The 23697-nt window shown below is 41.4% G+C and overlaps 1 protein-coding gene and 1 non-coding gene across 4 annotated transcripts in view; both read left to right on the forward strand.

The window, feature by feature from the left end:
• The first annotated feature begins 925 nt into the window (after positions 1–925).
• Positions 926–1032, forward strand: LOC114236153 (U6 spliceosomal RNA). The gene has a single exon (XR_003622165.1). It is a non-coding gene; the product is annotated as a U6 spliceosomal RNA (small nuclear RNA).
• Positions 1033–2826: 1794 nt separating this feature from the next.
• TOX (thymocyte selection associated high mobility group box) overlaps positions 2827–23697 on the forward strand; it is a 298904-nt gene continuing 278033 nt past the window's right edge. Inside the window, exon 1 of one of the 3 annotated variants that reach the window (XM_057532463.1) lies at positions 2827–3145. In XM_057532463.1, the coding sequence (XP_057388446.1) occupies positions 3044–3145 (102 nt within the window). In that variant the 5' untranslated portion in view covers positions 2827–3043. The remainder of the gene's footprint in view (positions 3146–23697) is intronic. The other 2 variants (XM_057532462.1, XM_057532464.1) reach the window with 2 other exon arrangements.

Genomic DNA, 23697 nt, shown 5'->3' on the forward strand with positions numbered 1-23697 from the left:
GGAAGAGCTACAGAGGGCAAGGTACCTGGGAAGGGGCACAGAGCTTCCATGCGCTCTCCGGGGCTGCCACTTTCCCAGCACCTCCACTGTTCACCAACCCGGAAGCTCTCTGAACCCCGTACTTTTGGGATTTTTATGGAGACATCATCACACAGGCATGACTGATCAATCACACCATTTTCATCTTCACTCCCCACTGACCTTCAGGGGCTACTCTCCATATATGAGTGATTGGAGTGAAGAGCTTTTTTATCAACGGTTCACATTCTCACCCATAACACCATGTCACGCACACACAAACACATCATTTTGACTCTACACACTGCACGTGGATTTTCCCTCGAGACAGAGGAAAGCGGTACGTCTGTGGAGCAAAGTGGAGACATCATTATCTTCCCCCAGGTGTCAAGATGTTGATAATAATATTGTTTCCGCCCTGAACTATTTCATCTTCTGATGTTCACAAGGCCATTGAATAGAAATCAATTACAGATGCTAAGGAAGTTTTTAAAAATCCAATTTTGAAGAGATGTAATACGATGGTAATAAATGCTGGATCGCTGACAGAAATTTAAGCTTAGAAATGTTTAATTTAAACCTAAAAGGTTTTTTTTTTTAATCACGGAAGAAAATGCATATAGGCACATTTTAGCATCTACAATTGAAATTTGAACACTGATGTTACAAACCACAAAACTTCATTTAAATTTTATTATAAAGACCTTTATTTAAAGAAAGAACATATTTTCTACTCCTTACTTTCATTTTGTGCCTTGAATGATCTGGAAATATGGAGGTTCTTCTGAATCCAGTGGGGAAAAATTATTTTTTCTTACACTTCTCTCTCCCTACACCAATCTGCACCATGTTAATCTGGAGGTAGGGAGAAAGCTGGATTCTTGCCACTTATAAAAATGATGAGGGTGTGCTCGCTTCGGCAGCACATGTACTAAAATTGGAACGATACAGAGAAGATTAGCATGGCCCCTGCGCAAGGATGACACGCAAATTCGTGAAGTGTTCCATATTTTTTTATAAAGCAATTATACTCCAATAAAGATGTTTAAAAAAAAATGATGAGGGGAAGAAAGAAAACCATGGCTTACAAGAAAAAGGCTGTAAGAAGTATAAAGCAATGCTTAACAAAATGTTCCTAAAGGAGCCATGTATAGACGCCCAGTGATGTTCATTTAATCATCCCTTATACTGTCCTCATAGATTTTCTTTCACATCTCTCTGCTTGTACGTGACTGATGCTCTCAGTTGCAGAGGAAGCAGCATAGCTACGGGAAAGTTACACGGAGCAGTTGGCAATCAACGTGCACTAGAAGGCTGTGCCCGGTGGTGAGATGTTATTAGTATCCTTCCTGGCACCAGAAACAAGTGGAACAGATGAAGTATTTCCAGGCTTCTTTGTAGGGCCTTGGGTCCAGTGTACGGGGCTGCCCTCTCCTGGGAAGGTAACTATCGCCCACTCCTGTTGGAGTTCCCACCAAGGACAGAGCCCCGGGAATAAATCTGTTGGACAGCGGCCAAGATCCGCCAAACTTTCCAACCACCAGGAGACACGAAGTTCCAAGTTTCCGGGTTCGATAAGTAAGGCGGGAAAACGTGACTGGTGCTTTCCTCGTCCCACTTACGGAACAGAGAAATAGGGAAGCTGATTCCAGGTCTTCCGTGGACCTCCAAGAGAATTACTGGGCTTCCAACTAGAAAAGGACAAGAATCCAGTAATGGGCAATTAGCAAGCCCACGTGTTTTCCCTCTATCCCGATCTTGTGTGCTGATCATTGTTTTTCTATTTACCCTTTGAACTACCCCTGTGGTCTTTTGCGAGTCCTTAAGGCAGCCTTAGCCTTCGCAAACCCTACCGGGGGACAGAGGTCACGGGGAGGCGAGGGCTGGAGGCGGGAGCGAGCAGCAGGAGAGGGGACACCCTTCCAGCCCATCCACACCCTGCAGTCCGTTCGGGTCCCTGGGACAGTGGCCCACTCACAGCACGCAGAGGGTTGGCGCTCCCTGAGGGCTCCCAGCCCTGAGAGCGGCGCTGCCCGGAAAAGTCACCTCCAACAGAGAGTGGGAATAGGGCTGGGGGAGCAGACAGCGGGGTGGGGAACGGCCGCGCCGCGGGAGGTGCGGGACACAGAGAAAGAGGTGGGGACGGCCGCGGTGGGGCGCGGAGGGAGCGGGGTGGGTCCGGGGCGGGGCCGGGGGCGGGGCTGCGCCACAGCGCCCCCTGGCTGCGCGCTCCCCGCCGTGCCCCGCGGCCGCAGCTGGCTCGGGCTCGCCGGCCCCTTTGTGTGCGACGCGCTGGCCCGGAGGAGCGCGGCCCGGGCGCAGCGGAGGCTCCTCGGGGTCCCGCCGCCTCGGCCCGGGCCCGGCAGCGCTCTCCTTCTCCTCCTCCTCCTCCGCTCCACCCTCCGCCGGCCCCCGGCCCCGAGCGGCCGCCATTGGGCCGCGAGCAGCCCGCGTCGTGCCGCGCACTCCACCCCGCCCGGCCCCGGGCGCTCACACCCCCCCCCTCCCGCCCCGTCCCCCTCTCCAGTCCTCCCCCCATCCCAGGCCTCCAAGGTGGAGAAAATAAACTCAAAGCAGAGCAACTCAGAGACTCCAATAAAACGCCCAGTACCTAGAGCCCGAGCGCGAGCGCGTGTGCCGGGCGGCGAGGGGCGCGGGAGGCGGGGATGGAGGGGCGGGCGGGGGGGACAATGAGCGCATGAAGTTACCTGCCCGGCGGCGGCGGCGGCGGCGGCGGCGGCGGGGCCGGGAGGCGGCGGCGGCGGAGCAGGCTGCGCGCTCGGCGCCGACGGGTGCGCGCCGCGGCTTGGGGGAGAGTTGAGCGCTTCCCCCCCCCCTTTTCTTTTTCTTTTTTTTTTTTTTTTTCTCCTCTTCTTCTTAAACAAACCACAAACGGATGTGAGGGAAGGAAGGTGTTTCTCTTACTCCTGAGTCCAGACACCTCTCTCTGTTCCGTCTAAGCTTGTTTTGCTGGACACTTTTTTGAAAAAGGCAAAGAAAAGGAGTTGCTTGATGTGAAAGTGAAATGGACGTAAGATTTTATCCACCTCCAGCCCAGCCCGCCGCTGCGCCCGACGCTCCCTGTCTGGGACCTTCTCCCTGCCTGGACCCCTACTATTGCAACAAGGTGAATGCTCTGCTTTTGTTTCCGCCGTGTTCTGGCTGCTCGGTCCCGGGAGGGGGGCGGCGGCGGCGGCGAGCCCGTTGGGCGGCCGGGCGGTCGGTCGCCCGAGGCCGGTCCCGGGCGCGCTCGGCTCCAGCCCGCGGCTGCCCTGCGTGCCCTCGGGGAGTAAATATTGCGGAGCCGCTCCCGGGCTTTGCCCGGCCCCGCGATGGTGCGGAAAGTGACACGATTTGCTCGATCCTTTCCTTCCTGCTGTTCGCCACTAAGGATCCCTGCCTAGGTTTGCCGGGAGGGGGGGGGGCGTTGAAAAAAATTAGGAAAGAACGGCGGAATACTTTGGGGGTGTGTCTGGGGTCCGGGGACGCAGGCAGAGAGTGGGAGAATTCCGTTTATTTTCTGGTTTCCCCTTCTCCCTCCCTCCCTGCTCTCCCGGCGGCGGGGGCTCGTGGCACCGCTTCCCCGCCCGGGATTAGTTGCCAGGGGAGCCGCCGGGAGTCGGGGTGCCGGGACCCGGGAGACGCCCCCGCCCCCCGCCGGGCACAGCGCTCCGCAACGCTTTTGTTTTCCCGAACCGGTCCGGGCGCCGGCCTGCGGGCCGGGGTGCCGCCGGGGCGCCGGGGCCGGGGGACAGCTCCCGCCCGGGGGTGCGCGCAGAAACAGCAAGTTTGTTAGGAGCCGGGCGAGCGCGTCGCGTTCACGTCCAAAGCTGCAGCCCTCGGCGCGGGGCTGGAGCAGGTTCCGGGCTGGGCTGTGCTCACAGCCCGGTGACCCCAGGTGCCGAGGCCGCGGGGGCCCGGGGCGAGGCGGGCCATGAGGGTGACCGGGGCTACCGCGGAGGTCCGCTCGTCCCAAGGATGCAGCAGTCAGGGCGTACGTAGGGAGGGGGTGACTCTCGGGGTTCCTCGAACTCTCAGCCCGCGGAGGGAGGACGCGCGGGGACCAGACTCCGAGAGCAGCCGCAGGTCCACGGCTGTCCTCGCCTCGGGGTTTTTGGACGTGTCTAAGCAGTCCCGCCCGGTGAACGTGGCGGGGAGAACGGAGTTCTCTGAGACTCAGGGCGAGAGGTTTAGACGCCCAGTTCCCGCTCCGTGGTAACCCTGTCTGATACTCCCGGCCCCTGCGAGCAATTCCGTGTCGGCCCCTCGGTGAATTCCGCTGGATAAATCGTTGGGACTAGTAACATTTGCCTGGTGGCGTGTCATCATCAAACAGCTTTTTTACGCGATACAGAGGTATTTAGCGCGCGGCATCCTCAGCCCCCGGGCTCCCCATCACGCAACGAACTCGCAACTCCGAGTCTTGGTCAATCGACACGCACACACACACACACACACACACACACACACACACACACAGAGCTGTGAGTTATATCACCCCGTGGAGAAGCTCCCTGATGCCGTGTGTACAGTGCAAAACCCAGGAAAAGGGATGTGCGTGTGTTGATGGTGTTTAGGCAAGTTAGAAACCAGGGAAATCTAGTCTTGTGCAAGGCAGAAAGGCTTTTCATCCTGCAGGAAGGGGCCCTTTTTAGCTAGGGGCATGTTGGAAGGCATGGGTAACTTTGGCCAGAGAAGTTTGCGTGATGAAGTTTCATTCTTTGTTGGTAATACAGTCTGTTTTGCCTTAATGAGCAGGTCTTTTGTGTTTGAAACATTTTATTTTTGCTTATAACACTACTACTACCAACAATAATAAAGTAGCAGTCTTATCTTGGATAGTAAAGACATATTCCCCAGTAGTAATTGGAACCAAAAGGTCAGAAACATTTTGGCAATGAAACTGGACAAATCCTATTAAATTTATCAGTGATTTTAGGCTCCAAAAAGAAGGTAATGACTTGGATACACATTTCACTCGTCATTCTTGTGATAGTAGGGTCAGATTTAATTTAAAAGTTAAATGCTTTGGAAAATCAAGAACTACTCCAATATATTAAATCATTTTCCAATTAAGTGCTTTAAATAATTTTAGTGGGTTGTGCTGTGAATTGAATAAATTAATTTAGAAAGTCTTCAGAGTTTCTTTACTAGCTCATTGAAGTTCCTTTTAAGTCACCCGGTGTATGAGGAGCAAACTGTTCTTTTAAAATGCAAATTAGCCCCCCTTTCTATAGACTAGATGCAAGTCTTCTATTTTACGTATCCAGGGAATAATGGATTTTTAAAGGTGCACAGTCATAAGATACACTTTTAATAGTAGGAAGAGACTTCATGGAAATGTTTCTCGCAGGATGTCTGCTCCTGCCCTTCTCTGGGTAGCAGTCTACCAAATATATTTGTCACTGATCCCTGCTTATATTCAGTGTACTGAGTAGGTTTGCTAGGCCCCAGAAAACCCGGGCACTAGTGTTTTCTACTCCATCATGATTAGCATTGGCACAAAATTTCTGTCCAACTCCACAGTTTTAGTTGCTTAGAATGTAGTCAACCAGAATTCATTTTTACAGTGACTCAAGTAGATCTGCAGGGATCTGAAAGGTGGGCAGAAGTTTGAAAGAGGTGAAATAAGAAATCTGTATCCACATTTAGTAAAAACAAGTTGGACCTGACTTCTCCCAGAGAGACAAGACTGCAAAGTAAACCTTGTCTCTTTCAGAGGTGTCACGAATACATAGTTTATTACAAGAAACAGTCACTTTGTCAGGTTATTTGTTTTCAATAGGATGATAAGATCATAAATTACTAATTGTCTTTATTTTAAATCTGTCAACACTTTACAAAAGTCAGTGTGCTGAATCCCAGCGGAACCAGTATCTTTCTGTGCTTCAGCATCACACAGTTGTAACTAGTTTCTCCAGTGACATGTTTTTCAATGTCAGAAGAGACCCTAATCCAGAAAATGAATATCCTCTTCCTGAAGCTTTTCTAAACTAAAATGAGGTTGTTTTACTTTGCTGACATTTTCCAGCACTGCTGCTCTATAGATTGCCAAAACACTACTTACATTGTTCAGTTAATAAACTCTGTAGGAGGAATTTCTTTGGAAAACAGTTTAATTTAGTATCGCTCTATCGTAAGAGCACATTACGTTATGAGCACATCACTATGCAAACTGGCCTCCATTTTCACATAGCCCATTGCAGGAGAAAAGTGAGAACAATGCAACGATGCTGGTTATGGCAACTGTGCGAGGCATCTCTTACACAAACAGCCAGAACGGATGGCACGTTGCTGTATATATAGGTCAGCCTTTGAAATAGCAGTGTAGCTCATAGACAGGACAGAAACATGTAGGCTGGAAGTAACAGTGGTCACCTCTGGCAGCTTAAAGCATGGCTATATTTCAGACATTGAGAGATGGGTACCATACTGGAGTTTCATCTAATTAAGGCCATTTTAAGTAACAGTGTCTCCCTTAATTGAGCTGAAGGATTATAGGAGCTCACAACTGGAGTCTGGTAGTAAAATAGAGTCCTCTTTTTGGTTCTAGTTGAAGATGTCAGAGCATCAGTTTAAATATATACCCACAGAGTAATAACAGTTCCTTTCAGTTTCTTAGTGCAGCGTCATTTCTGAAGATTGTTTTCACTGATTTTATGCTAAATTGGGACAAAGAAGTGGCACTTTTTCATTTTTGCAATGATATGATGTGTTCAGTTATTGCTCAGTATCTGCCCACAGAAGGAGTAGTAATACAATTATGTTATGACATGTCTAATGACAGGGAGGCTGACCTCTGCCAGCGGTGGGAGAGGAAATAATGGTCTTTACTGTTCTCAGCGGTTGCTTTTGTGGAATCAGGTCCTGAATCTTTCTTCGGTTGATTTAGACACAAGGAAGTTCAAAACACAAACCCATACTGGCTATATACAGAGTGAAGAATAATGGGCGTCTGGAATATTGGGCTTTTATCATTGAAATGAGGGAGGACAGTGTATAATCTTTTCACATAAACATAGGAGGAAGGACCTATTTGTGATGAACTCTGCGTTAAAATGTCAGGGCTAACAGACATTTGATAACTTCTGAGAAAAACAAGATTTATTATCATCTCTGCAAAATCTCCTTCGAGTTTACTTTCCCATTTAGAGTATTATGTATTGTACTTTAATGTGGCAAAACTCATCCTTTCTAAAATACAGGATTTGCAAGCACATTATGATGGAGTCATTATTTCTACTTTAATAAATGTAAGAAAAAGGAGGAGGAGGAAGGGGAGGGTTGTAAGCAATTTAGAGCATCATTGCTTGATCAGTTCTCCACCCACCCCCATAACTTCTAGGACTTTGGGAAATTCATAGTCAATCCTCTGAACATCGTTAGTGTAATTAAAATTCCCATGGGAGTGTTATTAAGCTGGCATCTTTCATAAGTTTTGAGGTCTTTAAATATGTTTTAAATAAATTTATAGGTAAGAGCATAAGCCAAGCAATCCTATGGTTTTGGCCACTAAATCAGATATCATACAAAACCCTCAAATGCAGCTAGCTATCTTGACTTTGTGGGCTATTTCAGTGTCATAAACTCCAATTTTAAATGTCTATGCAAAAATTACAGTTATGAGCTTTGGAGCTCATAATGTTATTTTTAACATAGCTTACATGGTTTAGTGTTCTCACAGTTTATCATATATGTTAGAAGTTACTGAGTGATGATATTAAGGAGCATTTTGATATTTTGCTTAGTTGGAAAAACTAAACTGATATTTAAATATTATCTCAGTTGCTTGTTGTAGTTTGTTTTAAATGACATGATCGCAAGGGCTTAGAACAGAGGAAAGAAGTAAGGTACTTGAACCTGAAAGAAGTAGGGAAAGTTCCAAGTTTAACAATGGTTTTCTTGGTAACCAGAACTGGGTCTCAAATGTTGGTTTTGGTGTGTGGAACTATTTCTTGTGGGCATGCTTTTTTTTTGTGATGGGCTCAATTCAAGAAAGGGATGGGTTAGAGAACTGGGGTAGGGGTGAGAATCTTATTTAGCTATGAAGGATGACTTATTCTACTGCTTTCCAACATTTTGCTAACTTCCTAGAAAGTTGAAAAGACCCTGGGGATATATCTCAGCTATTGGAGATCCTCCTGCCCTGATGAAAGCCTGCCCTGAGCAGCTGCTCTGTCTGTGCGTCTGGTGCCTCCTCCCTCCCTCCTTTTCACCCCCTTCCCAAACACCCCCAATCCTGGGATGACTCCCCCTCCCCTGCTTTTCTCCTTCCCAATCTGGGTCTGAACCTGGGAGGTGTGTACTTCCTAACCTGAACTCCTCCCTCTCCTCAGGTACTTGGCTCACCATCATGGCTACCTTGGCCGCCATGCCCCCCCTTTTCTGCTTGCCATCATTGTTATCATAACCGTGTTAACAAATCCATTCTTCCTCCAGTACCTGACCTTTTTTGGGGTAAGGAAGTTGGAATCTGCCAGTCCTCAGGCCCATATCCACTTCTTAAAATCCTGAACTAGGCTACTCTCCTTTTCCCCATCTGAATGAATGACATCGGAGGCTAGAATAATAGACTAAGAAAACAGAGACATGATGCTGAGAGGAAAACCATGGTGGGTATTTCTAAGCTCTCATAGTTCACCTCTCCCCGCACATGTTATGCAGTGTATTTAGAGCTTGAAATCAGCTCCTTGAACATCCCCTATCGGTGAAAAATCTTTATTTAGACTCTAAAATAGTATGAAAGTGGGACTGTGACCTCCTGATGTTCAGTTGCCCATAGTAAGTTAGCTGAGTTACACTTACAGTGAGTATGTGGGTTGGCCTATTTATGTGTTCTCATCAGAATATGCATAGATGACTAAGATGGGAATAGTTGGAAATGCAGAACCTACTTAACTAATTACTTTTATCATCCTACCTCTTAGCTTATCCAAACGTGAATCTCAGGGTTTGTGGGAAGTAATAAGGTAGAATATTTAACTTATACCTTAAGGAAAATTACATATAGTTATCATGGCTTCATTAAATGTTATTAACATTTACATTTTAAAAATATTATCAGTTGTTTAAGATAAAACATATTGTATACAAGCAAATCTAAGAATCTAAAATGTATACCTTTAGGAGAAAACAAGGTTGTAGTAAACCATAGTTAATAAATACTGTGGCCCCCACAACCATAACTATAATCTTGCCTGCAAGAAGCTTCCACATGAAGCATCTAAATGTTCGAAAGCTGCCTTGTTTAAACTGAATTTAAACAAAATTTTAACATGGGGAATATTTACTTTTACCAATCCTGAAGATATTTTTTCTCTTATTTACTTCCACTTTGATGTTATTGCTATCCAGTCGGCTCTCCATATCTGCAGGTTCTACATCTGCAAGTTATCCAACCTTGGATGGAAAATATTTGGGGAAAAAATTTCCAGAAAGTTTCAGAAAGCAAAACTTGAATTTGCCGCGCACCAGCAGCAAGTATTTACATATCATTTACATAGTATTTACAACTATTAGCATAGCATTTACATTATATTAGGTATTATAAGTAATCCAGAGATGATTTAAAGTATAGGAGAGGATGTGTGTAGGTTATATGCAAATACTACACCACTTTATATAAGGGACTTGAGAAATCTCAGATTTTGTTATATGAGGGGAGTCCTGGAACCAGTCCCCAGAGGATGCCCAAGAACAATTGTATTTTCAGTTGATCTTTTTCTTTGAAGGTGCACTTTCCAGAGTCAGATAGCCTTTGTCCTCCGTTGGTTGATAGGACCAGCTGTAGACAGTGAATTTTTTAAATGGACTGTCCCGCTAGGAAAGCAAAGCACCAGGACGCTACAGCTTACATCTGCCCTAATGAATTTGAGCATTTTTTTGTTTTAAACCATGCATGCCGAGTTTCATCCCGAAGAGTAATTTCTCATTAAAAACAGTTGAGTTATAAACTGCTTAGAAATGTGGTTTATAATGGAAGTGCCAAAAGACTGTTAATTATAGCAGTTCTTCTGTAATACTTTGAGACATGGAATTCACATTAACCTGAATGAGACTTTCCTGGTTATAACATTTTCCTCCCTATAGCATTCATTTTGAAAATGGGAACATTATATTGCTCTGTGCCTGGATGTTGATGGTGCAGCAGAAAAGATCAGAGGAGGGTTGATGCCAGAAAGAAACCCCCTGCTCTATCACTGGAGGAGGTGCTGGTATTTTCCCAGATCTCTTTAGTTTGAATAGGCAAGTAAGGCAAGTTTGCCTTCCTTGATTAAAAAGTTAACTTTTAAAATCTATCTTCAGATTTCCATTGTACTTATGAAACATCATCATTGATTTATATTTATAATAACAAAGGTCATGAAACCAATGTCACTGTTAATGCTTTTCTGTTTGTCCATTTTTCACTTTGGAGTTTTTAATGGTTCTGCATTAGCCAAGTATTTATTGTTTTTCATTCTTGAGTTATGTGCTTTGATGAAACTGTCTTGAAAGGACTCCTAAATAAACTAGGGCCGTGGTTGGCTGATAAGAAGCTTTGCTAGTGGCCAAGAAAATATGAAGTGTTTTGAGTTACTATGTGACTTACAAGTTACAAGTATCTGATCCACAGTTGTAACACTATCAGCCACTGCATGGAATACTTTTCCATTAAAGTCTTTGAGCCCCTATCTAGAAGTTACCTAGTCAGAGAAATTGGTGTGTGTGTGTGTGTGTGTGTGTGTTTGGGTGAGCATGTGTTTTTCTGTGTTTCTCATGGTCCTGGATCTATTCTGCCCATAGATGCATGAGAATTTATCAAAAATGGCAGAATCTCTCAATGTGTACAACAACAACAAAGGCAATTATACTGGTCAGTAGGAATGCCTCATTACCACTCCTTTTTAAGAAATGTAGCCATATTTCACATGAGAGGATGCTTTTCACAATGCTAGGGCTTTAATTGGGCAAAGTATACCTTAATAAGACTAAAGAACTGGATCTTTTCTGAGGAACACCTAAGCCTTTCTGAAGAAAATACTCTTTTTGAAGATTTCATATAAAAACTGGGGCTCTTGAACCTGTGTTGACTTACCCCCCTAGGCAAAATAAATATAACCCTGAAAGGATATGATTCCCTCCCGCTCTGTTTCCCATTCTCTTTAGAAGCCTGACTCTGTTCGATGTCTGGTAAAAGTTCTGAAACTAAAACCTTTAATCCACCTGTGTCCCAATCTTCCATGTATCCATATCCACAGGAGGAAATAATTAATGTTTGTATCAAGGCACCTTTATGAGAATCAAGGAGTCAACAGAGGTAGATTATTTAGAAATCACATGAGGAAAGATGTTCAAAAATTCAAACAGTGGGAGACCTTAGAAAAATACCATCTTCTCAGTCCGTTTCTTCTATTTCTGCTACCTTACTGAAATGAATGTGTCTTCCAAAGTTGTAGACTAGTGATTCTTTCAGGAAAGGAGTGAAAAGAAGAACCTTTCTAGAGGGTCAAAGGTGAATTGGGGAAAATGGGGTGTGTGTTGGTACAGCCTGTAATCTCCCTTTCTCAGATATTGATAAGCCCCCAGGGGGCGTCTTTTTCCCTTTCTGCATTGCGAGTCAGTGCACCTAATGAGAGATGCTAGGATGGCAGCTGTTGCCTATGATGCTGTGTAAGAAGATGAAATAAAGTTGAGAATACCTGCTCCAGAGGGAGATGCCCTCTTGTAGTTCCTGACTTCAGGCAAGCAGGCTTGCCCCTCACTACCTTCCTCTGATATATGGGTCAGAGATGGGAAATATAATGTGCAAGATTAATTAAAGAATGGACCAACTGGGTCTAAAGATAGTCCAATTACATTGAAAGCATATCTGCACACCACCTGAATTCCTTAAGTCCTTTAACTCAGTTAAATGGTTAATTTGAAAAATGATGGGTAAAGTGTCATATGCATGGGCATCTCCAAGTCATTGCATAAACCAGTTCTTTCCTTCTATACCAGTGTGCCTCTGCCTAAAATGCCAGGAACAATTGTATAAAGAGAAATGTTAATAATAAAGAGGCAGGATAACCTTTCAACAAAAAGTATATTTTATCATTTGGCAGATGCAGTCATGAACATTAATCATTGAAACCTACAGATACTAGAAGCTTAATATCAAAGCTAATGATTTATTTTATGTTAATGACTTTCTGCCAGGGCATAAAAGACTGTTCATAATGGACTCTCCGCGCTGTGTTCACTTACTAAGGCTAATGGGATAATCTTTACTCTCCCCAAATTAAGCTTTTTGAAATAAATTATGCTGTTATTTTTCAAGGTAACTCTCCAAAATTTACTGCAAAACTAATCTTTTAAGAACTGATTAAAGAAATAAAGAGGAAGAAAATTCCCAAAGCAGCTTTTCTAGTTCATGAACAGTTTGACTTAATTAAAGAGAGAAAGTTTGCATGTATGCTAATATCCCTGAACCTGTAACGCCAAACAATTTGAAAGTCAGCCTTCGGTGACAAGGTCTGCCTTTGGAGATTCAGCTCCTGTAAGTACATCCCATAATAGAACCCATTTTTGTCGATTACCAGCCAATAATGAGCTGAACGGTAGTAAAACATTGAGTTGTTCACTGGGAAGTTTTAAAAATCATGTTTATAATTAGTTATAACCAACATTCTATTTCAATAAGAGATAATTTGCCTACTAAAGTTCACATAATGTGCTAATCATGTCTAGTGGTTAATAAAGGCCTCCTACCTCACTCCCCTGATGGCTATAAAAGGCTATTATATTCATGGCAGCAGTTCAGGTACAGCTGCTGTGTGTTAATAATGCATCATTGTCGCACTAATCAACACAGCAAAGGTCAGCACCCCTAAGCACCTAAACTACCTATTCTCTTTCCAAAATATTTATTAACACCTTAAAAGCATATCTGTTCATTTTCCTTAGCTTCGAGTCAGTTAATTCCACTCCAAGCTACTTGTGTGATAAAGGTTTTGTAACCTAAGCGAGGTTGTGGAGGAGATGAATGTAGATTCATACTAATCTTCTCCCATAAACATGTTTCCATTTCCACAGTCATTGACTGAATTAGTGTGAGGTTGGTATAGCCACGAACCCCTTTTTAATTAAGTAGGTGTGTTCCAGAGGGAGAACGTTTTCAGATTTTACATGTTATTTAAAGAGACATTTGGAAGAAAATCAACTTTTCAATAAGCAGAATCATTTAAAGTAAACAGAGCGAATCAGGAAACAGGAAGGGATGTTTAAAGTCTAAACAGAGAGGAATCTGCATTAGTTTGTAGACCTGAAACAGTAGTGAAATATTATTTGCTTAATTGTTCTTTTGGCATAGGGAAGCAATAATAGTAAAAGCTTCTTAAACCATATTTTCTGCACACAACATGTTCACGTGGGAATTCCATTTTGCTAGAAAATCGTGCAAATCAATAAGCCAGCACTTATCTGCATTAAAATTGGGCAGACAACAATTCATAGACATAGTGATAGTGTAGTTCTCTTGATACCCTTGGTTAGTGTTTAAGATAATCCTTGCTTTTGTGTCCTCAGAGAGCAGCCAAAAATGTTAAGTGAACAAGATCTCATTTTCTCATCTTGTATTATTGTCTTCTGTTTTCTGTTATTCATTTTGATAACTTTGTGTGTGTGTGTTTGTGAGAGTGTGTCTTTTTCCTTTAGGGCTTGAGAACCTTAAATGTTTCAAGAGAAGAAAAAGAAATGAAACTCAACTGTGTTTCCATCACCAAGAGAAACGCAAAAGGCGATCTGGTGGGAGGAGCTTCTATTTGTGCAGAACATAATGTACGAGGGTACATTTGTCATGCTTTAAATACATAATGCCTACAATGAAATATGTACAGGCGCAGTTGTGATCTATGAAGTTCCTGGCTCCGGTGCCATTGTTTGTAGTCTCTACGGTTGTCATACATTGTTCTTTGCACATCATACCCTTACAGCAGAATTGGACACAATTTCTAGCTTTCAGTCCTGCACCGTTTTCATTGCACAATGTACATGAGTTTGACAGGGTGTGTGTAGGAAAACTGGCAAGCAGTTGATATTTTGAAGTGGCAAGCGTTTCAGCAGCTGCCTGCTCGTGAAAAAGGGATGATAAGATATACTGTATTGTTAGTTTCAGGGACAGCATTAAGGTTTAAGCTCTGTAAAAATGTACACATTATTCGTCAGTGGTGAAGCAAGTCTTTTATGTTTTTAGAGCTTAGCTCGCTGGCTGATGTGAACTAGAATGACATTGGTCAGTAAATGAATAGGAGTACTTTGAATTTGAACTGCTGCCAATTTTGCACCAACAAAGGAACTGACAAAAGAAAGATTTTATGTGAAATGCAAAGCACACGCGATGTTTTGGGGGCGGGGAAAGGGAAGGAGAGAGAGAAAGAGAGAGAGAGAAGCCCACCCTAGAGAATATTCTTTAACACCTACTTGCAAGGATACCCAATAGTTAAAACACATCCATTTTTCATGGCTCATCAGCTCCAACCTAAGCTGTTTTTTCTAATGTTCTTTAAAAACCTGTTGTATACACATAGGCTTCTAGAATCTGTTCATATGGAATTCAGAGTGTTTTTCAAAATATCATACTGTGCCCTGAAGGCCTGTTGGCAGAATATCAGAGTTGCCCACTGCTGGAGTCCCCAGCTCTCTGTCTCTCTGTCTCTCTGTCTCTCTCTCTCTCTCTCTCTCTCTCTCTCTCTGTCTCTCTCTCTCTCTCTCTCTGTCTCTCTCTGTCTCTCTCTGTCTCTCTCTCTGTCTCTCTCTCTCTCTCTCTCTGTCTCTCTCTCTCTCTCTCTCTCTCTCTCTCTCTCTGGTAGTGGGAAACGGTAGTTTAATCAGTTATGGCACTTTCAGTGTGTAACGTTCATTAGCAAGGCAATTTGTCATGACTGCTAATGGTCACAGGGCATCTGCTCTCCCCGTTACAGAGCATGATAAGTAAGAAGACAAATATTTCAATATCTGATAGTACTAACTTGTTTCAAATTTATAATCCAAGGTTAGCGGCTCAAAGCAGACACAGTAGCCGATTAACAAGCATCCTGTATTCAATTTTACTGGGCCCTGTTTGTACGGATTTATGACTTTAAAGCACACTAATGTGCTATTATGAAGGGCGCACAGTCTTTGATTAGATGTTCAACAGAAACTAAGTTATGAGCAGAGTACCTTCTGGGTTCATCTGGAGAGAATTTATGTGCATAATATTTTCTGTGGAGCACCATAAATTGAAAGGTTTGATGCATGCAGTATTTCTGACATGCTAAATATTCTTCTTATGATTTTTAAAAAAAAGTCACTTTCCTATTGGTTTATAAACTGGTCAGTCACTTTTCAAGTGAGATGAGAGCCCCGATCTCTTTGAAAAGTTTGAAAATTCTAGGAAAAAGCTTCAGAATGAATTAGAAACGTCACATCTCTTCCCAGAACACTGCTTTATAAGATCATTGTTCATTGTTCTAAACGGGAAAAGTTAAAAAGATTCCCCCCAGTTGAAAAGGCTAGAATTTTTTATGTATTTCCTATTTTCTAGATATTACATCACATCACTTGCCATACAAAATCTTGACACATTTTCATTTTTAATGAAAGGCCCTAAAATTCAGAGCATAATGATTTCTTAGAAACTGAACCCAATCTTGGTTAAAAAATAAAAATAAAAAAATCGTTCTTGCTAGTAACAAAAGCTGTTACTGTTTAAGTTCCTGTTGAGCGGTTAGTTGGTACGCTTCGCTGAATGTTGTCAAAAAGGCTTTCCTCATGATTGACAACCCGGCAGGAATGTGAATGGAGATTTTAATTGCGTATCATGTGTGCATATCAGAGCGAGTGAATTCATGACTCTGCTTAGCTACACATCTCTGCAGGTCAGCCATGCCAAAAAAATGCTCTTTTATGTGCAATTTTTCCAAAAAGAGAAAGGTGTATGTGTATTGAAGTCATTCGTTATTCATTTCTGAAGTGAAACACTTGTGTTCCCTTAGCCTTGGAGTTTGAACGTGGAACAGAAATCCATTTGGAGATTTCTTTCTTTTACTCTTTGCACTTATACTTGGATGATGTAAATTCTTTTCTGTTACAAGTTGGGAAAAGTCTGCCAGAACATATTGTTCTTATGGCACTTGTTATATGAAGTGTGTTTATCTTTTTCTTTTTCCCTAAAGAGTACTTTGAAAAGAAAGGGAAAAAAATGTAAGCCAGCGGAAAAATTTACTGAGGTCAGTTGCCTCTCTATAACTTGCAATCTTTAGAAAAAAAATTTGGGGGGAGTGGGGAGTGGAGAAGAAAGGCTATATTTCTGAGAGGGGGAAGGACCATAAAATTGTATCTGAATTTTGGTTGAGAATAGCAAGAATACAGTGCTTATGGTAAAATGACAGTAATGAATATATGAATGTTCATTTCTTAGAAAAATAACTTCTAGGCTGAAAATTTAAAGGTCAAAGTTTCATTTCTGCTATCACCTCTTTGCCAAGATGCAATGGTGGTGTTAAACCATTTATCTTAGTTCAATGTCTATATCCAACACATGTGAGATCTTTGGAGTAAAACTTACTTTGTAAGGTAACTTTGGCTACAGTCACCCCAGATTGATCAAGAAATCAAAGTAAAATCAAAAAACTCAGCAATGAATATGCTATATATAAGTTTTCATTTGATGTGATGTGAAAATTTGGCACTTGGGTTGTAAATTTAACACCTAGCTTACTTTTCTATGTCATTTTGAATGGGTGAGAAAAAGATTAATGCCAGGGTCATTTTAAATATAACCCTAGTAATAAGTAGGGTAATGTTGAAAAGATGGTGACTTTATAGCCTTAGGATATCCCATGGGGACTTAACTTTGTTCTGGGCTCTAATATGTTATCCCAACACATTTTAGAAGGTATCACACTGCAGGTTGATGATTCAGCCCTTAGTATAGTGTTCAGTACAGGGTGATTGTTCTGGGAAGGTGCTGCTGTACCTTTAAAAGACTAAGGAAGAAAAATCTATTTTATTTTTAAAAATTTAGCTTTATGTATGGGGTGACATTTTTCTAATGTTATGGAAGACTATTTTGTACTTTATACGGAGAGCTCAGGCAAGAAAAAATCTATTTACAAAATGAAAAAAAAGTACTCAGCTGAATGCATTTCACTTTTAAGATGATATTCTGGTAATGAACTTTATCAAGCAGAGAACATTTAAGTGAAAGTATTCAAGTAGTTCCTATTTCGGTTGCCTCACTTAAGGATGTGTCTCTGTTTCCATTATAACTTCTTATTTTCAGGTGGCTCCAATGCAGTCCCCATAAATATTTGCACAGGAATGAAATGAGAATATTCTTGCCCGAGAAGCAGACTTTTTAAAATATTTGGAATGCACTTGTAAAGAAGCTGTGGGCTTTGTTAATAAGGCACACTTAATTCATTTTTAGACATTGAAAAGCATTTACTGGATGCTAGCTGGGTGCAGAGCCTTATGCTGAGTGTTGGGGGGCGGGGGGGCGAGGGTGGACGGGGAGAGGCACAGAGATGAGTAAGCCCTGGCCCCTGTCTTGGTGTGGCTAGTAGCCAAGAGAGGAACACAAATAACCATAACCCAGCTCTGGTACAACTGATGTGATATGGATGGAGTCTGTAGTCAAAGTGCTGGCAGTACAGAAGGAGAAGTACTAATGGATTGAAGTGCGGGAAATCCGGGTTGCTTCCTGCAGGAAGTGGCCTTTTAGTTGCCCTTAAAAATCACGCAGCGAGGAGGGGGAATGTTACTCCTATTTTTTGAACTATTTTTTTAGACTTCCTACCTCTTTTCAGAATGACTGGAGGCAACTAAAAAAACCCAACACCTACAATAAGGCTATTAATATTAATGCAGAATATGATAGCCAGGAAAAAAGACGCCCACATGTTTCTTAGCTCAGGTATTTTTCCCTATAATTAAACATTAAATTTGGCTCTTGCTTGTTCACAGAGCAAAAATGGAAATACAATGAGCAACAGAATGCTGATTGTCTGAGAGACATGTGAACACTAATTATTCATCAATTTTCCTCTCGTGAAAGACAGTGAAATGAGGAAATAGATGGTGGTGTGACATCACGGGCTGTCTGATGTGGTGCCTGGGTTGAGGCTGAGGTGTCTGTAGTGAGAAATAGGGCACTAAGTTAGCAAGTTAGGAAGGTAACCAGTGCCATTCTAGAGATGGGTTTAGGGGCAGCTGGGGTGGAATTCACATTGCTTATTGTAAGTGGGCTAACGCTTAGCCCTTATAGGAATGTACCAGAGAAAACTGCCTGGGGGAGTTCCGTGGTAAAATGAACCATTAGGTATTCACCTATTTTTTTGAAGACCTTTCCAATTATAGATGAATAAGCTTTTAGAGGTTTTATACTTCCGCCAAAAGGTTGAGATACATTAAAATCTAACTTCTTAAGAGACACAAGAGTATTGTAGTCTACCTGCAAATTCTTTTTTAAATTGATCAGCCCAATCATTAGCAATTAATATGAATGTTTTGCTTTGTGTATAGTCTTAGAAGTGCACCTGCTGAGTTAACTTCCAAAGTTATTAGTAGTTGCTTTGCTGAAATTTCTTGTTCAGTGACAAATACGCACACAATTATTGGTAAATTGGGAAAATATAGTAAAGTATCCAAACATATACAGAAACGTCAACAGCAATTTTAAAGGTATCTCACAATCTTCAAGTAGCCACAGAGCAAAGTCCTCACATTTTTCTACTGAAGTGCCCTGATGGATTTATACCCCGAGGGGCTGGAGGAAGACCCCAGAAGTGCCTGTGAAATCTACAGAGGTCTGAAAAAGATGATGCTTCATCTTTAAGAAATATGTAGATTTTATAATATTTTCCATAATGCATCCCTGTCTGTTTTCTTGTAAATATAATACTTTAAATGACTTACAATCGAGTCCATGCTGTGCTCCAGAAACATAGTCTATGTTATTCTAAAGTTCTATTGCCTTGGCATATCACTCTTTGCTCTTAGGGGTATGAGTTTGAGAAACATGAAATAACATAACAGTCTTTTATCCTTATTGAGAAATAGACTGAAGGCCTTGCAGGAGTTGATATTGTTAGGTCATCTCTCCCATAGAGATCAGAACATTTTTTTCACCCTTATTCTTTCCCTGACTTTCACTAATTCTGTTTTTGATAAGAAAGCTTGACAGAGTACTTGATCTTGGTTTAAATTGGAAGACTGTGTAGGTAGGGCTCAATAATTGCTGGTACCGTAGGCATAGTGACATTATGCTTAAAGGGAGAGAATGGTGAAGAGGGAGGAAGTCAGATATCCCATGTGTAGATGGAAGAGGAAAATCCCAGAGTCACTGCAAAACCTGACGATGCTTAGTGATGGGAAAGGTTGTCAAGAGTGGTATTATGTTGTTAGACATTAGTATGTAACCTAACCTGAAAAGAATTTGGAAAATCCAAGAAAAGGAAAGGATCATGAAGAAATCGAATGGTTACGGTGATGGTTTGGGGGTGGGTGGGAGCAGGTATAGGATAGAGCAAGACCTATAACGTAACAGATGGCTGAGGTTTGGGTTCCTTCTCTCCCGTCCTCCTTCCTTTCCTCCCTTCCTTCCACCACAGACAGACATAATTTGTAAGATGATTGATATTATTTTCAAGATTCCTTTACACTTACTTTCTTAGATATTCTTCTACCTATATTCTCACCTGCCTAAAATGGGCTTCTGTTTCTGGGCAGCCTTCCTTTCCTGCCTTCTGCATCACCATTAGGACACCCTTCAGTGGACTGAACAGTCTTGGAAAAACAGTAGTTCTGGTTATGCAGTACAACATGGATAGATTTTAGGTGTGTATGCAAGGTTTCCTAACAAATGCCGATCTACTTGATGTCCATAGCACATTAAATCAGGCTTGGTTTGTTTGTTTTCCTTTACTTCATTTAAGTCTTAACCTGTTTTTGAAATGAGTTCTTTGTAAACCAGTCGGGCATGTGTAAATAATGGCTATCCCCTTTAATGACAAAAATATGTGTTTTCTTCTAGAAACTTCATTTAGGCAGTTGAGCATTTTAGATTTTTCCTTTACCCAAATCAAGGAGCTTTTCCCATACTTCCCAAATCTTTTGAAGTTTTATCTGAAATGGCAGGCCAGGCGAATGAATACTGAATATACGTGTCTGCAGTTTACACATGTTTATTTGCAAGGGCCCGTAAAAGTGGAACAAAAAATTAATGAAAAGGGGAAGCAGATTCCTTATATTTGACTCCATTGCCTGTTTCTCCATGAGTTTTGGAGCCCATGCCACAGGGTTGCTACAGACCCAGCTTCCCACAACATGGCATTTGCAAATATTGGTTAATTTATTCATTAAATATTTTCTGAGTGGTTACTATGCACCAGGAACTGTGCTAAGTGGTAGGAATAAAAAAAGAAAAAAAAAAGTGCACTTACAGAGGTAACCATCTTAGATGCGATATAAATAATCCTACTAATAGAAGATGGGTGAAGTGAGAATCAAACGGACAACTTTCATATTTGACCTCAATGCTATTCATATTAAGCTCTGAATATCCCTGTGTTCATTCATGCATTTACCTTCTCTCCTCCTTTTTCTTTTTTTAGTCCAGATGATATGACTGAGAGTAGACCTAGCCTTCCTTGCCCGTTCTCAAGTCTTGCTATGAGAGCATGTGATAGCCTATGGGATACGGTAACTTGGTAACTTAAACCAATAGTGATTGTTTATGAAGTAGCCCAAGGAATTAATTTTTTAAAATTGAAACTCTAATCTTGCAAATATTTAAATCTTTGGATATGTTAACTAGGTATCATTCAGAAATAAAGAATGGGGTTTATATGCAATTCTTTTTTTTTTTTTTTTTTTTTTTTAGTGCTTTAATGGGCTGAAATCAGTTGCTTAATATTATCCAATAATACTTTTATATTTGGTGGTGTTCTTAAGTTCGGAGGTATTTTTTTTAATGGTGAAATAATCAATGTTCATTTTGTTCAGGTTCATCGTAATGGATTTCAAAAGGTAAACACTACTGTGTAGTTTTAGATGTTTTTTTCTGACAAATACTGCATATTCTGGGAGATAGTCATTGCAAAATTGCTTACACAATAATTCTGTGAATCTCATATTTTCTTACCATCTCATTTCTTACCCTAATATGGTATGGAAGCAGACTGTAATTACACTTTCACAATTACTTTATTATATGGTTGAAATATACTCCTGAAGCTCTTATTACCTTTTCCATACGCCATTTGCACAGACCTGCTGATGGCTGTCAGCCGTGCTTCCTCAGGACAATCAGCCATTCTTAGCGGTTGTGTTTAAATTCAGCACCGCAAATAGAAAGCCCCTCTCTCTCCTTGGTGATGAATTTTTAATGTTCAAGCATTTATAATAATTCAAAGGACTTCATTATAACAGCTTGCAGAATTAGGCATGTGTGTTTTAGGATGTTGGATATTTATTTGTGGTCTTTGTCAAAGAGAAAAAGAAATGAAAACAACACAGTATTAATAGTGTGTGTTTGTGTCTGTGGCAACCTCAGCATCATGTCACCCGATGTTAGAGCTCCTTTTCCCTGAGAGAGGTTGTTTAAGATTTTCTACTTCAAATAATTCACTCAAAAGCTCTTTTCTCCATAATTGCATTTTAGGGGAAAAAAAAGACGCAACTCTACTCCATGTCTATAAATGGAAACTGGAATGCCATATATTCAAATATGGAATACATTTAGATTTAATGACAAAATCAAGAAATTTTGTTTTACATTACAAAGAGAAATGTTCGCCTTTAAAAAAAAGCCAGTTCTTAGGGTCTTTGAGAGTCTTCCAAAAAGAGATTTGGTTGACTTTGAGAGCCATATGGTACAGTCTGTTACCCTCTTCAGTGGATTTTTTCTTTACCAGTTTATTTCACTCCCAAACTGTACTTACATTAGAACAACTACATGGTAGGCCATCTTTTATAAAGTTATGACATTTAAAATATATATACTAGGAAATAGTTAAAATATAATCAGCTTATGTGTTTCCTTCTGTCACGTGCCAACATAGAGTGATTGCCTCCCTCTTTGAGAAATTAGACAGATTTGAGTCAAATGCTAATATCCTATGGGTATGTGTGTCCATATAAGTCTATAATGTCCAATGTTCAGGAATATTCAGATAATTGATTGCATGCCTCGATTTTATTCAGTGATTACATTTATCAGTAAACTTTTTGAAACAACATAATTGTTCATTTATTTGGTACTAAGCCATTTGGTGTCTGTCTTCCAGGTAACCTCTTACATAATTCTGATGATTAGTAATGGTAATGAAATCAGTTGATTAAATGGTCTATTTGTAGCTTTGTGTGGTAGAAAGAAGATGCAGAAGGAATCCCAAGATGTAGATGCTAATTATAGAACCACATGACGTGGGATAAGTTACTAATTTCTCATCTTTTCTCCAAAACGAGAGGCTCCATTACATCCAATATTCTTTCCTGACCAAAGAGTCAGGGGTATCTGCTGATTTGTAAAATAGTAAATTCCATAATATCAAGAGGTCCTGCGACTAAAAACAACCAGAGGCCTATCACAGACACCAAATTTACAAGTTCAATGGTGTTGCCATTCATGAAATAACCACTAGGATTCATTATAACCTGATCAGTTTAATGACTAAACAACACAGCAAAGTGGGTTTCCAAGGAGCAAATCTTAGAGCATATTTTGAACATGGTTTTAACCAGTTCCATCTTGACATCTTAATAGAAAAATGTCATTTTAAAAAATTGAGGTCACTTTTAAAAACTGAACCATTTAGGCTCAATGGCAACTTCAGTTTGTTAAAGTGGCAAATGATAAACTTTTCTCTGTTGTTTCATTGTATTAGTAGGGTGAGTTAGGAAAGGTGTTTGAGAATCAGAAGTCAAGGAGTCCCAGGGAGCTGGGAAGAACCCAGGGGTTTAGCTCAGCCTGAAAGAGTAAGCCAGGCATCCACAATCAGGCATCTTGATGAATGGAAACAATTTCTTGCCCAGCTCACGCAGGCTTATTATCATCATTATTAGGATTCTTACATTGCTGGGACAAATCCTAGCATTGCTCTTTCAGGCACCTTGAAAGACCCTATTTTAAGTGGAGAGTGTGCAGGCTTTCCAAACGGGCCTGCCTTCTATCAGTCTGCCCTCTCTTTAGCAAATAAAATATCAGCAGGATTTAAGAAGGCAAAGTTCCTGACTTCAGGAAGTTTTTGGTTTAGAAAAAAAAAAGTTTATACTTTAAAAATTAAAAATTTGGAGAGAATAACATAAAAGAAAAATATTCTTAGGGCTCGATTTTCAGTCATTCTTCTCTGTGCCTCAGTTTTCTCATCTGCAAAATGGAAGCAATAATACTATTTCCTTTATAGGGTTTATGGTGAGGATTAAATGATAGAAATTGTGTAAAACACCACCCAGCCGGCCTGGAACAGAAGTGTTCAGTGATCATTAATTGCTGCTGCTACAAAACTCGCTCTGGCTGCATCAACATGGCCAGAGGGCCTCATGCTGTTTGTAAACATCACTTCTGAAGCTCATTAACTTAGTCTTCCTTGGAGTCCCTCAGACTGGTGTTGAAGCTGGCGGCACTGTTGTAAGATCACACCAGTGCGGTCACGAGCGTGCACTTATCGTCTT

Source organism: Balaenoptera acutorostrata, chromosome 17 (assembly GCF_949987535.1).
Source record: "Balaenoptera acutorostrata chromosome 17, mBalAcu1.1, whole genome shotgun sequence".
Lineage (NCBI taxonomy): Eukaryota > Metazoa > Chordata > Mammalia > Artiodactyla > Balaenopteridae > Balaenoptera > Balaenoptera acutorostrata.